Source organism: Lethenteron reissneri, chromosome 58 (assembly GCF_015708825.2).
Source record: "Lethenteron reissneri isolate LAM-NWPU_2019-01 chromosome 58, ASM1570882v1, whole genome shotgun sequence".
In the NCBI taxonomy this organism is placed as follows: domain Eukaryota; kingdom Metazoa; phylum Chordata; class Hyperoartia; order Petromyzontiformes; family Petromyzontidae; genus Lethenteron; species Lethenteron reissneri.
This window is the reverse complement of record NC_083836.1, coordinates 7992947-8008599: the sequence shown is the minus strand read 5'-3', so window position 1 is coordinate 8008599 and position 15653 is coordinate 7992947. Positions and strand designations below refer to the sequence as shown.

The 15653-nt window shown below is 49.6% G+C and overlaps 1 protein-coding gene across 1 annotated transcript in view; it reads right to left on the bottom strand.

Annotated features, from left to right (window-relative positions):
• LOC133357617 (schwannomin-interacting protein 1-like) overlaps positions 1-15653 on the bottom strand; it is a 275402-nt gene that overhangs the window by 129637 nt on the left and 130112 nt on the right. The window contains 1 exon segment of the mRNA XM_061575655.1: positions 10074-10230. Coding sequence (XP_061431639.1) covers positions 10074-10230 — 157 coding nt within the window.

Genomic DNA, 15653 nt, shown 5'->3' with positions numbered 1-15653 from the left:
AGACACACACACGCACACATTTGGTGCGATCGAGCGAGCGGTGTGAAGATCCAGAGAGAGAGCTCCCTCGCTTAAAGCCTCGACTCCTCAATGGACCGAATCAGATTGCTCCTCAAAGGGAGCGTGGAGAGAGGTGTGACGCAGACCCATCCGAGCCACCCCATTTAACGCTCTGCCACGACACGGATATGTCATTGCATTTAACGCGTATGTAGCGACCAATATTACCACTCCCAATGGATGTGTGGGTCGGATCGCCGCGTGGGTGACGTCACCGCCCGTGGGGGTCTGTCGAACGCATCCCACCAACTCATTTGAAGGCGCAAGGCTCGAGGAGATTCGCAGAGTTCTGGCAACTCTGCCTGATGGTCAGAGTCAGATTATACTGGTAGGAACCTCCTGGTTACACCAGCCCACAGGGGATTATTGTGTCCGTCCGTCCGTCGTGCATCCAAAAATGGGAGGGGTGGGGCTGGATGGAGAGGGGAGGGTGGGGATGGGCTGGGTGGGGAGGGTGGGGAGGGGCTGGGTGGGGAGGGTGGGGAGGGGCTGGGTGGGGAGGGGCTGGGTGGGGCTGGGTGGGGGGGTGGGAGGAGTGCGGCTAGGTGGGGAGGGGCTGGGTGGGGAGGGTGGGGTTGGGTGGGGGGTGGGAGGGAGGGGTGGGGCTGGGTGGGGAGGGGCTGGTTACCCCGTGGTGCCCTTATAAAACTCAACGTTTAAACTACTCACGCCGGCTTGTGCCCGCCCTCACAGTCGGCAATATTTGCGGAATACACCACGCCGCCGTTGACCCTGGCCATTGACCGAGCAACCCAACGTTCCTACCAGCTCCCTGCGCAGGAATGTGTTTTATTGACACTGGAGCAATCCGACGAACTATGAAGCTCCTTTTGTCACAGATGTCGAGTAGGGGCGCGACAGAAATTTCCAACAACAAACACAACAACACGCGGTAGGAGTGCAAAGTGTCGGCAAGGTGGTAAAACCACGTGTTGGATGTTACTCGTGTCGGTACGAGTTAAACGGCGTGACCATCACGCACCTTCGACGAGCACGTTTGGCCGCGTACGGCGCGAAAGAAGTTCAACAGACATACATAGGTCGCATTTGAAACGAGCGACTTCAATTCGTAATTGAAGTTGGCATTTCGCGAGTGAGATAATGCGGTGTTCTAAAGTTCAATAAACAAATGGAACGATGTTATTGCTTCACATCCCCCGTCTTCTGCTGCCTCTGCTACGCTCGTGTGTGTGGGGGGGTCACTCAAAAGAAGCGTTATCGTTTAAATTGGGGAAAGCTATCCTTACTTTTTGTACATTTTTGTTAAATTGAAATCTAACTCCCCAACGCGTGAATACTTTTACGAGGATAATATCTCGCCTTGGGCTCAACGGTGATAGGATTTTATTTTTGGTCACCTTTTTTTGATTCTTTAAAGGTAAATATCCTGACCCCGGCCCCTTGAATCGAAAAACCCCACGGGACGACGAACTTCTATTTGGGAGAAATGATCGACAATGCAATCTTGATTTGAAGCTTTTGTGACTGCAGGACTCCATACTCCCTGGCTCTTTCGGTAAAGTCAATTATAATAAAAGAACACGACGTTTCGGTCGCTACACAAGCGTCATCACCCGATGACGGACGCTTGTATTGCGTCTTTTCTTTAAATTATTTTTTTCTACCTACGTGACTTTACCGAAAGAAGCAGCGAATATGGATTCCCGCAGCCACGAAAGCTTCAAATCAAGACTAAAAATCCCCACCGCACACACTCGGTCCACTGCTTTTCAAACGCCAGAAAGAATCGGGCGCGGTTTGGCTACGTACGGTGCAAAAGAAGCTCAACGGTGCACCCGGAAGGATGCGAATGGCTCCCGCGTTCAGCCGTCGTCAATCTGCCCGCACACACCGACGCCCCCGCATCTTGCGGGTTCTTGATCTCGGCCTCCGTCTCCCCTGCGAGGCAGTGGCTCTGGATAGAAGGCGCGTCCTCATTAGGGAGCCGCTGGAGACGCGCGCGTCTTTAAATCATCCCGATTGTAAACGCATCGTCCATCGTGGGGCCAACCCTCGGATCGAGGATGGCTGTAGACGAGACAATACAGGATGACTCAACTATTTTTTGTTAATTTAACCAGCTAAGGCCCTTTGAGCTACGTAGCTATTTTTCAGAAGCGACCTGGTCACAGACGATAGCCCAACGAAGCGGCGTATCACGTGGAAATGCAAAGCGACCAAATACTCTGAACGTGTTCTGTTGATTATACTTGTGGAGGGGAGCCACTGCGAGGCAGTGGCTCTGGATAGAAGGCGCGGCCTCGGAAGCCGCTGGAGATGTGCACCTTTAAATCATCCCGATTGAAAAACGCATTCCTTCAGAACTGCTTTCTGTGCTTAGCGGTGTTCTGCTTCTCCGCCGCACCTCCAGTTAGCACGGATGGGCAAGTACGGTACGGAAGAAGTTCAACGTACCCGTACGTACGTGGCCTGCGCGTAATCGCGGGTCGAACAACGCTCAGCACGTGCGGCGATTTCCTTCACAAATGGGAAGTTAATGACGAGTCGCCCTACAATGCATTATGTTCGTTCGCGTAACCGAGCGCTGCCTCCCTTGCTTGCACCGCTGACACGCTGAGCAAATCCGAATGCCATCGAATGAATTCACCCGACTGTGGGCCAAACAGCAACCCAGGGTAGTCTGCGCGCCTTCAGCCGAGGAGGAGCCAGAGCAAAACCACACACACATTATCTCTGTCTCTCACGAAGCCCTCTCGTCGCGGCGAGCGGGCCTCGACATTGGCATTTAGCTCCTGAACCACACCGCTGATGCTGCCGTCATGCGCGAAAAATAGCAGCAGACTCGACGTAATCCAGTTTGAATGTGTTTTTTTCTGCCCCCCGCCCCCGTCTCTGTTGTTCACATTCCACAGGAAGGAGAGTGGCTTTGGTTCGGCTCAAGAGGCAGCGTGGCGCCACCTGGAGGCCTTTTATGAAAACTATATTAATCAAACTTAGTTCTTTCGGTAAAGTCACGTAGGTAAAAAATGAAAATAAAATTAATAATATTAATTTCATTTTTTACCTAAGAGTATGAATCCTTGCAGTCACGAAAGCTTCAAATCTAGAATTATATTAATCAATCAATCAATATCGGGCCCGCTTTTCCGAACTGAATCGGGGCCATCTACCCTGCCCTGTCCTCGGCCAGCGCCATCAGCTGTGGCCTCCCGGATCGCCGCTCTCTGCTCGGCAAGGCGCCCCCACCGCGGCCTGTCCGGCACGGTCACGAGCGGCCTCTGGGTCTGTTGCCCTGGCGGACTTCATTCGAATGTCTCCTGGGGAGGAGTATTTCGCCATCCAGAGCGGATGACCCATCCACCGTAGCTGCCTGAAAACTAGAATGTTTTTATTTTATTTTACCAGGCAAGGCCCACTGAGATGTATAGCTTTTATATATATAAGCGACCTGGCCACAAATGATAGGCCGTGTGGCTTATCAAGTGGAAATGTATTGCAGCCGAATACTCTAAACGCGTGATGTTGATTCTCAATGCAGAGGGAAGAACCAAGAGGACCCGGTAGAAAAAATCCTCACGACCACGGGGAGAGACATCGCAAACTCCAAATATACAGCAGGCGTCAGGGTCGGGATCGAACTCCACGACCTCCTGTACAGGAGGCGAGGTAGTTAACATCTCGCCACCGTGAACATCGGTCTTCCTCCCAGCATAGCCTGCAAATAGAATGTCTCGCCAGTGGCAGAGACAGAGCACATGGACTGGAAGTGGAGGCGAGGACGCAGAAAGTGGTGGCTGTCAGAAAACAATTCGTGGGCCCTGGGTTGCACATCATTCTGGGGGGTGGGGGGGGGGGCTCTGATGCAAGATATTTATTTGCCCCCCCCCCCCAAAACTGTCCAACGTTGACCTCGTGAAGGAGTTTCAAACTTCGATTTAAAGCTTTCGTGACTGCAGGGATTCATCTTCTTGGTTCTTTCGGTAAAGTCACGTAGAAAGGAAGTAATAAAATAATAAAAATAAAACATAATAAAATAATTAAATTTCGATTTAAAGCTTTCGTGACTGCAGGGATTCATCTTCTTGGTTCTTTCGGTAAAGTCACGTAGAAGGGAAATAATAAAAATAAAACATAATAAAATAATTCTCACGACGTTTCGGCCACAACGCAAGCAGCCGTCCTCAGGTGAAGACCAGGTCTCTCGGGGAGACAGCGTCTGAAGGCCGACAGACCTGGTCTTCACCTGAGGATGGCTGCTTGCGTTGTGGCCGAAACGTCGTAAGAATTATTTTTATTATGTTTTATTTTTATTGTTTTATTACTTCCCTTCTACGTGACTTTACCGAAAGAACCAAGAAGAGTTTCAAACTATCACGCGAACTCCGGTCATCCAGCGGGCAGCGGCTTATGGCTAACCATCGGACAAAGACGGACGTGGAGGTGGCCCGTCACTCGTCACATGTCATAGGCTCGAGGTATACTGGACGTGGTGTGCCGAGTGCCATCACGATGCGTCGGGTCCCCCTCGATGCCTGCATGCACGCGAGTGAAGGAATGGATGTTGTAGATATTTATCGATGGGTCGTCACTCCGCCAGGGCCTTAACGGCCGTCTTCCCAGCACGCCCTGACGTTATTCGGCACGGTGGCGAGATGTGGACTACCTCGCCTGGTATGCAGGAGGTCGTGGGTTCGTACCCGACCCTGACGCCTGCTGTGTATTTGGAGTCTGTATCTTTATCTCCCCGTGGTCGCGTGTATTTTTCTCCAGGTCCTCTTGATTTTCCCCCTCCACATTTGGAATCAACAGAACACGTTCAGAGTATTTTAGGGCTGCTATGCATTTCCACGTGGTAAGCCGCTTCGCTGGGCTATCGTTTGTGGCCAGGTCGCTTCTGAAAAACAGCTACACAGCTGGTTAAATAAAAATCATTTAGTTGTACTGTATTGTTTTGTCTACAGCCATCCTCGATCCGAGGGTTGGCCCCACCATAGACAACATTTCGCCACTGACTTCTGTCTTCTGCTATCCTCATTGTCTGTTCCAGCGTGAGCCCCGTCCGTGCTTTGATGCTATTCATCCGTGCCATCCTTGGTCTTCCTCGTGCACGTGAACCGGGTATTGTGCCCTGCATAACACTGGTCAACACACTTTTTTTGGCGTAAGGTATTCCAACGGTTTTAATGTAATTTTGGGGTGCTGATTCCAAATCTGGCATCAGTTTTTGACTATCACATCAGGTTTTTGAGATATCAAATATTGCATTTTCAATAAAAAACTGCTGAAAAAATATTAAATAAATGTGGATCTCTACATAAAATGATATTATAAACACACTATCCTAAAAATACAGCACCATATTTTAACACTAAAGCAGTCACTGACTCGCAACAACTTGCAATTATAAGTGACAGAGTTAATTTCGGGTAAAATCAATGAAAATGGAGTATGCCGATAGCATAAAAATGAAATGTGATAGAGCAAATCTGAGATCAGATTTGGAATCGGCACCCTGAAATTAGTCTTAAACAGCTGCAAAAGTCCAGGCCAGAAAAAAAAGTGTTTTGTTTTGTTTACCAGTGTTATCTGCTTTTCCAAACAAGTTTCATTTTTTCCATCATGGCACGACCACAGGAGGCGAGGCTCTCTTAACGTTATCACCTCTGAACAGTTATCTTTCAACGCCAGCTTTCTCCAGAGCCCATTCATTCGTAGCAATATCCGCCCGAGTCCTTTCATTTCAAAGGCGTTTATCCCGTATCCCCTCGTTCTTCACGATTGTCCAACTTTCACAAACCACAAGCTTGCAACGGGCCGAACAAGTAGATCAATCGCGCATTGCATCACGGGCCCGCAAGCTACTTGCAGTAACGCGTGACGGCCGCGATGCGGCGCAGCGAGACCACGCTGAGCAGCCAAGTATTGATTTTTGCAAACGACATTAGATTAAATTTCGATTTAAAGCTTTCGTGACTGCAGGGATTCATCTTCTTGGTTCTTTTGGTAAAGTACTACTTGTGATTACTATACACCACCCTTATACATTGTAATATTACACTATGTACTAGTCGCATATCTGCATTTCCCATAAATATGCTCAAATTCGTAGTTGTATGGTGAATATGCAGATGGTGAATATGCAGCAGTGTGGTGTGCGGTCGGGTGGGTAGAATAATACATAGTGTAATATTACATAAATATGCTAAAATTCCTCTTGATATGCAAAATTATTTTGTCAAGGCGCTCTTCCTCCTCCCTCCCAGCCTAAATAGACGCTCCAAGCCCAGGACGTGTCATTCAGACTTTGTCTTATCGACAGACCTATTCTTCACCTGAGGACGGCTGCTTGCGTTGTGGCCGAAACGTCGTGAGAATTATTTTATTATGTTTTATTTGTATTATTTTATTATTTCCATTCTACGTGACTTTACCGAAAGAATCAAGAAGACATTAGATTACCAAATATTTGTAAATAAAGTGGGGTTTTTTATTTAATTTTTTTATTTTAGGTAACCATTAGGCTACGAGTGGGCGAAAATCATCAAGCGTGTTCTGGCGAACATTCTACCACCAAATATCCGCCACGGTGGCGAGATGTTGACTACCTGTGAATTAGCGAGGTGAGTGACACGCACGGAGCGACACGGCCACGGCCGCCGCCGCTCACCCAGAAGAGATCGACGGCGGTGTGACCACGACGAGGTGAAAGGAACGAGTCTGAATTATCGAGGTGAAATTAACAAGGTGAAATTAACGAGGTGAAATTAACGAGTCTGAATTAAAGAGGTGAAATTAAGGAGGTGAAATTAACGAGGTGAAATTAACGAGGTGAAATTAACGAGTCTGAATTAAAGAGGTGAAATTAACGAGGTGAAATTAACGAGGTGAAATTAACGAGTCGAAATTAACGAGGTGAAATTAACGAGTCTGAATCAACGAGGCGAAATTAACGAGGTGAAATTAACGAGGCCAAATTAACGAGTCTGAATTAACGAGGTCAAATGAACGAGTCTGAATGAAGACGCAGACTCGTGTAGCCACGCGCAGTCGCCTCCCCTGTGCAGGTGAATAGGCGCAGACTCGGCGAGTGCGACTCATTGGCTGTCCCCGCAGGGCGGGTGGAGGGGGAGGGGTTTCGACGCGACCCTCACGCCGACACCCACGAGGTCGTGTGTGTGTGTGGTGTGTGTGTGTGGTGTGTGTGTGGTGTGTGTGTGGTGTGTGTGTGGTGTGTGTATGGTGTGTGTGTGGTGTGTGTGTGTGGTGTGTGTGGTGTGTGTGTGGTGTGTGTGGTGTGTGTGTGGTGTGTGTGTGGTGTGTGTGTGGTGTGTGTGTGGTGTGTGTGTGGTGTGTGTGTGTGTGTGTGTGGTGTGTGTGTGGTGTGTGTGTGGTGTGTGTGTGGTGTGTGTGTGTGTGTGGTGTGTGTGTGGTGTGTGTGTGGTGTGTGTGTGTGTGGTGTGTGTGTGGTGTGTGTGGTGTGTGTGTGGTGTGTGTGTGGTGTGTGTGGTGTGTGTGTGGTGTGTGTGGTGTGTGTGTGGTGTGTGTGTGGTGTGTGTGGTGTGTGTGTGGTGTGTGTGTGGTGTGTGTGTGGTGTGTGTGGTGTGTGTGTGGTGTGTGTGTGGTGTGTGTGTGGTGTGTGTGTGGTGTGTGTGTGGTGTGTGTGTGGTGTGTGTGTGGTGTGTGTGTGGTGTGTGTGTGGTGTGTGTGTGTGTGTGTGTGGTGTGTGTGTGGTGTGTGTGGTGTGTGTGTGGTGTGTGTGTGGTGTGTGTGGTGTGTGTGGTGTGTGGTGTGTGTGTGGTGTGTGTGTGGTGTGTGTGGTGTGTGTGTGGTGTGTGTGTGGTGTGTGTGGTGTGTGTGTGGTGTGTGTGTGGTGTGTGTGTGGTGTGTGTGGTGTGTGTGTGGTGTGTGTGTGTGTGTGGTGTGTGTGGTGTGTGTGGTGTGTGTGTGTGGTGTGTGGTGTGTATATGGTGTGTGTGTGTGGTGTGTAGTGTGTGTATGGTGTGTGTGTGTGGTGTGTGTGTGGTGTGTGTACGGTGTGTATGGTGTGTGTGTGGTGTGTGTGTGGTGTGTGTGTGTGTGTAGTGTGTATGGAGTGTGTGTGTTGTGGTGTGTGTATGGTGTGTGTATGATGTGTGTGTGTGTGTGGTGTGTGTGGTGTGTGTGTGGTGTGTACCGGCTTGAATAAGTACATCGACAATGGCAGCACCCGCCTGCCAAGCTCTCAGCGCCACCCCGTGGAGGTTCAAATCAAATGACGGAAGCAGAGACCTCGGGGTTGGGGAGGGAGCTTCACTTGTTTCGTGTCGAGCACTCAACAGACAAGGCCCCTCACATCTCCTTGGGTTTACCAGCACCACAGTCGCAGGTCCACGTGGAACTTCAGCAACAACAACAACAACAAAACAACGCACCCAGATAGCAAGTGACCTCTAGCCCAGAAAACTCACCTGCTCAGTGAGTTTGATGATGGGACAACGAGTGCTGGAGTCAAACTAAGAAGAGAGGCGTTCGCTGATTTTGAGGGCGTGTGTGGATTCAGATGCCACCGACACCAAACTCGCTCGGCATCGGTATGGTCACGGGCACGATGCGTTCCAGAATCGGCCACAAGGGAGAACTCGGGTAACGTTGTAGATTTTAAGTTGTTTATGTTCTGGTACCAGAACAACAGGGTTTCACGAAGCCTGGCAGAGTGCAAATTCTTAACTGTTTAAATTCTAAACTTAAAAAAAAATCTTCTTGGTTCTTTTGGTAAAGTCACGTAGAAGGGAAGTAATAAAATAATAAAAATAAAACAATAAAATATGTTTTATATTTATTGTTTTATATTTATTTTTATTATTTTATTACTTCCCTTCTACGTGACTTTACCGAAAGAACCAAGAAGATGAATCCCTGCAGTCACGAAAGCTTTAAATCGAAAATTAAAATTTTTTTATTTTTACCAGGAAAGGCCCACTGAGCTATACATTTTTAAGAAGCGACCTGACCACAAATGACAGCCCCACGAAGTGACTGACCATCACGTGGAAACGTAAAGCAGCAAAATATTCTAAACACGCGATGTTGATTCTAAATGTGGAGGGTAAAACCGGAGGACTCGGAGAGTAGTTCACGCGACCACGGGGAGAGAGAGAGAGACGCAAACCCCCAAAAACACAGCAGGCGTCGGGGTCGGGATTGAATCCATGACCTCCTGCGTACCAGGCGAGGAGTTAACATCTCATCACCGCGGCGCACAAATGAACTCCCAGTTGTGTCCTAAAGTCGCGCGCGTGGACGAGAGGAGCCGCGCGTACGGGCACCGTGCCATCGCGGCCTGGCACGGCTCGGACTCGCCAGTGGGAAAATATAATGATGAAAATAGTGTCCACTTGTAACGCACCGTCGCATCGGAGTGTTCGCTCGCTCGCGGGGAGAGAGGGAGGACGACTCAGAGAGAGAGAGAGAAGGACGACTCAGAGAGAGAGAGAGGACGACTCAGAGAGAGAGAGGATGACTCAGAGAGAGAGAGGACGACTCAAAGAGAGAGGACGACTCAGAGAGAGAGAGGACGACTCAGAGAGAGAGGACGACTCAGAGAGAGAGGACGACTCAAAGATAGAGAAAGAGAGAGGACGACTCAGAGGGAGAGAGAGGACGACTCAGAGAGAGAGAGGACGACTCAGAGAGAGAGAGGACGACTCAGAGAGAGAGAGGACGACTCAAAGAGAGAGAGAGGACGACTCAGAGAGAGAGAGAGGACGACTCAGAGAGAGAGGACGACTCAGAGAGAGAGGACGACTCAGAGATAGAGAAAGAGAGAGGACGACTCAGAGGGAGGACGACTCAGAGAGAGAGAGGACGACTCAGAGAGAGAGGACGACTCAGAGAAAGAGAGAGAAGATGACTCAGAGGCACCAGGAGGAGGAACCACAGACGAGCTGGATAGCAGCAGCAGCAGCGGCAGCGGCAGCAGCCACGCTGCGTGGCGCTGTCGCTCCGAACAATCGCTGCCTGCACCGAACGAGGCATTGAGAGAGAGCAGGTGGGTGGGTGTGGGGTGGACTCACGGGGGTGGTGCCGCCTGACACGGTGCTCATGCTGATGGAGGAGCTGAGCAGCAGCAGCTTGTGCGAGGAGGAGGACGAGGAGGAGGAGGAGCAGGGCGAGGGAGAGTCCAGCGCCGCGTCACGCCGGCTCACGAGGGCGCGCCACGCACGCTGGATCCTGCCGCGCAGGAGACGACACAGGGAGCGAGTCGCATCGTCACCATCGTCGTTATCATGATCGCCATCATCACCATCATCATTAACATTTTCGTCATCATGATCACCATCACCGTCATCGTCACCATCGTCGTTATCATGATCGCCATCATCATCATTAACATTTTCGTCATCATGATCATCATCATCACCGTCATCGTCATCATCATCACCATCGTCGTTATCATGATCGCCATCATCACCATCATCATCAACATTTTCGTCATCATGATCATCATCATCACCGTCATCGTCACCATCATCACCGTCATCGTCACCATCATCACCATCGTCGTTATTATGATCGCCATCATCACCATCATCATCAACATTTTCGTCATCATGATCATCATCATCATCACCGTCGTCGTCACCATCATCACCATCGTCGCTATTATGATCACCATAGTCATCTTCATCACGATCATCATCACTGTCATCATGATCATTATCATCACCGTCGTCACCATCATGATCACCATCATGATCACCATCGTCACCATCATCACCATCGTCACAATCGTCGGCATCGCTTAAGAATCCCACGGCAGCTCCTGAACAACTTACCGCTATTTTATTTTGTTGCGCATGGTGACAGCAGGAGCAGAGCAATGCTACCATCATCATCATCATTATAAAATTTAGATTTAAAGCGTTCGTGACTGCAGGGATTCATATTCTTGGTTCTTTTGGTAAAGTCACGTAGAAGGGAAATAATAAAATAATAATAAATATTAAACAACAAAAATTCTCACGACGTTTCGACTGCAACACAAACAATCATCATCAGGTGTGAAATCCACGGCAATAATTTTTTTTCAATTTTTTTCAAATTTTCTTGCTGTGGATTTCACACCTGGTGATGATTGCTTGTGTTGCAGTCGAAACGTCGTGAGAAATTTAGATTTAAAGCTTTCGCGACTGCAGGGATTCATCTTCTTGCTTCTTTCGGTAAAGTCACGTAGAATGGAAGTAATAAAATAATAAAAATAAAACATGATAAAATAAATTCTCACGACGTTTCGGCCACAACGGAAGCAGCCGTCCTCAGGTGGAGAACAGGTCTGTCGAGAAGACAGCGTCTGAATGACAAGCCCCAGGCTTGGAGCGACTATTTAAGCTGGGATGGAGGGGCGTGAGAAATGTTATTGTTTTATATTTTTATTATTTTATTATTTCCCTTCTGCGTGACTTTACCGAAAGAACCAACAATATCATCATCATTATTATTATTCACGAGTTCGATGCCAATGTCCAGGTCTGCTGCTGCTGCTGCTGTTCGCTGGCCACTACGTAGAGGACTTCTGGGCTACTGCAGTCATCGCTGTTGTTGGACACCCCGAGATCACGCGCACACTCGCACCTGCTCTCTTACTTACATCGCCACCGACCTCGCGTCTCATGTAAAGCGCTGATTTGCACTCGTTTTTTGAGAAATGCACGTCAAGAAACAAACAACGACACGCCACACAAATCAACGCATGCTCGCGTCAATTAACACGATGTAACGCAATTTTTATTCCTGGGTAGTAAGTGTTGTTTCGTAATTGCTTATACCTAAAACGTAGAGAAAATGACTATTATTCTCCACAAACTTTGCTTTTATGACCAGGACAGTGATAATTTGAAATGTACCTATTTTCAATGAGAAACGGGCGAATTTGTGTATTTTTGTTCACGAAAAAAAATTAAGATGCATTTATACTAAAGTAGTAAAAAAATGACTACCAGCGACAGACAGAGCTGGCCAGCGCTTAGTTTCTGCCCGGTCTGGGTAGGTGACCCTGAAAGTATTTCCACAAGCGGCTCACCACATCCAGTATACATTTCACCTATGGCTGTGGGTGCCAGTGGCGTGCATACTCCGCTAACGACTCGACAACATATTCAATCAATTTCAAACACAATGCATATATTATTATCGGAGCATGTGTTTTTTTAAATCCTTTATATTAAGTTCGCTTGCTTGCTTACGACTGTGCAAATCTTTCGATAGTTTTTTAACCCACTTCCCGTGATCCAATCGAGCTGATATTTTCCACACAGACTCGTTGTGCGTGACAATTAATGTTCGTGAAATTTTTTTCAAAAATTTTACACTTTTTAGGACAAAACAATTATATTTAATTACCAATTGCTTAATGGTGTAATGCAATCATCTGACCCATAAGTGGCAGCCATCTCAAGCCAGAGGACGAGAGGACTCTAGCCGCCACGCATATAAAGGATTTATAGTGAAAAACTTTGTTTTTACGGGTTATACTTATTACTTGTACGCGAACTCGATTCCTTGCAGAAGGTTGCTATTTGGTGTTTGGACATCTTAACGCCTCCTGTTTTGCGGCCAAATCGAGCGGCACGCGCTGCGGCAGGCATAGACGCAGGAAGAAGGAAAGAACGCAGCGAGTCTGGTAGAATGAGCTCATTGACAACGCCGGAGGCGTCAGGGTGTTGACGTGAAAGGGCACGGCGGCTGCGGTAGTAGCAATACAAGAGTGACGAGGGGGTGACTGAACGATGGCGCGACACAGTGCCGGATTATTCTCGTAGCAAAAGTAGCTACTACATATGTAGTAGTACTACATATGTAGTAGCTACTGAATAAAAGTAGCTGCATATGTAGTAGCTACTGCATGTGTAGTAGCTGCTACACATTTAGTAGCTACGGGCCCCGCAATTTCAAGGGCCCCGCGCTAAATGCTTTCAAGCTATCAATTCCGGTTCACTGATTCCGCACTTGCTCTATTACTATAGTACTATACCGCCTTCGACTTTTATGAACGACTTCGTGTTTAATGCTCGCGATTTGTCGTATTATCTGGCTGTATAGCAATGAAAGGGGTGTAGGGAGCTCTGGGTAGAGGTAGTACCTTTGTTTTCTGGTAGCTGCACTCAATTTTTGAGTGGACGGAAACACTGGTCCTCATCCATCTCCTAAATCTCTGACGTCTGGCTCCTAGTGCCACACCCCGGTAAACCGCTTCAGCTGGCGGGCTAAACGACGTGAGGGGGTGATGTCAACACTGCATCACTGGGCGAATGAGCTCCCACGACGGAGTCACCGGCCAGGGCGGAAGGGTCTCGTTAGGACCCAATGGCCAAGTGTTCGGGACTAAGGCGCGCCACTTCGTTACTGTGGACTGCGGCTGTGGCCTACCAGCTATGGTTTGAAATAGCAGGGAAGGTGGATCTCTTCAGCCTTGGAAGGCCGTCTACCTAGGAGAAGGAAACTCTGATGTAAAACCTACGGCCCGAGGACCTCGCTGTCACCGTCCCAGCTTGCTAGGCCATGGCAGACGAACCCCGGATTTAAAGGGTGGGGTCAGTTCTGCGCACACTGCACTCCACTTGAAAGCTCCTTTGCGCAGGCAAGAAGGAAATCTTCACGTCTACCCCCCCCCCCCCGGTCTCAATCCCAGATGAGACCTATACTTGCAGCTGTTGTGGCAGGACCTGCTTGTCCCGCATAGGCCTCTTCAGCCACCAGCGTGCCTGCAGAAGACGTGGATGTCCTTCCTAGATCTTCGTTCGCGAAGCCAAGCCGTGATGATGATAGCAATGAAAAGATACAATTACTTTAGTAAAAAATTTGTGTTTTAATATGTACGTGTTTTTTTATTTAGGGCCCCTTTAACACATTCCTGCGGAGGGAGCTGGTAGGAACGTTGGGTTGCTCGGTCAATGGCCAGGGTCAATGGCAGCGTGGTGTATTCCGCAAATATGGCCGACTGTGAGGGCGGGCACAAGCCGGCGTGAGTAGGTTAAACGTTGAGTTTTATAAGGGCACCACGGGGTGACCAGCCCCTCCCCACCCAACCCCACCCCTCTCACCCCCCACCCAGCCCCACCCTCCCCACCCAGCCCCTCCCCACCCTCCCCTCCCCACCCAGCCCCTCCCCACCCTCCCCTCTCCACCCAGCCCCTCCCTCCCCACCCAGCCCCTCCCCACCCACCCAGCCCCACCCTCCCCACCCAGCCCCTCCCCACCCACCCCCCACCCAGCCCCACCCTCCCCACCCTTCCCTCTCCACCCAGCCCCTCCCTCCCCACCCAGCACCACCCCTCCCACCCCCCACCCAGCCCCACCCTCCCCACCCAGCCCCTCCCCACCCTCCCCTCCCCACCCAGCCCCTCCCCACCCAGCCCCTCCCCACCCTCCCCTCTCCACCCAGCCCCTCCCTCCCCACCCAGCCCCTCCCCACCCTCCCCTCCCCACCCGGCCCCTCCCCACCCAGCCCCTCCCCACCCTCCTCTCTACACCCAGCCCCACCCCTCCCATTTTTGCATGCACGACGGACGGACGGACACAATAATCCCCTGTGGGCTGGTGGAACCAGGTGGTTCCTACCAGTATAACATCATGCTACAGGCCCCGCACTCACTGCATCCGGCGCTTGCGCGACAGGGACCGTGATTAATCGGTGAGCACAGAAAGCAGAGATCGACAGAGCTGCTCTATCGGGCAGAGCCGGATAAGAAAAATAACTAAACAGGAGCGAGACTTGTCAGATTTGACATTCGCTCGGGGTTGTGTTTGTACTGCTATGCAAGAAATCCGAGTTACGCTCGATTAATAGATACGTCAACACACGAAGATTGGCTGCTTGGCTTTACGGTTCACTGGGAGAGAAAAAAAAGGAATGACCCCTTCCATGCATTTGTTTGACAAACGTATTTCGAAAGAGGTGCTTGTCATATCAAACGAGGTTCATATGCGGGGATTACAGAGACGTGCAATGGGTCTATAGCCCGCGGGATAGAGAGAGAGAGAGAGAGACCTCGCACGGGACAACCTTATCAATGTCTGTTTATAGAGAATTAACAATTGAGAATAGGCGCCGTCAAGACGTGTGGCATTTTGCACAAAAGTGGAGAGAGAAATTATAGAGATGCGATCGCTTTCATGTCGACGACACGCGCAACAAGAAGAGGGGGGGGGGGTGGAGGGTTCACAATGGTGGAAATGAAAGAGACATCGTTCGAATGTGGTTGTTTCGCCTCCTCGCATTTTGCCAAAATGTATTCCGAGCTGAGATTAAAGAGTCCGCGAGGAGAAATCCGCGTCGATCAGCGCAGCCTCCGTGCCAAGGGAAAGCGGCTACGCGGAAGCGGACTTGACAATAAACACAACTCCTTATCTCACCTTCAAGGAATTTATGGAGCGCCTTGACCAAGGCGCTTTACGCAGATCGAACGAAGGCACAACAACGCGTGCGGAAATGTGATCGACGGCGATGATGTGAATGGAATAGAAGCAATGGGGTGGGGGGGGGAATATCTGTGACGATGCGTGAATTTGGCGAAAGCGAGATTGATGACGGTGAACGATGAGGAGGATTACGCTGTGTAACGAAAAACAAATATGAGAATAGGTTTTTCCCCTTT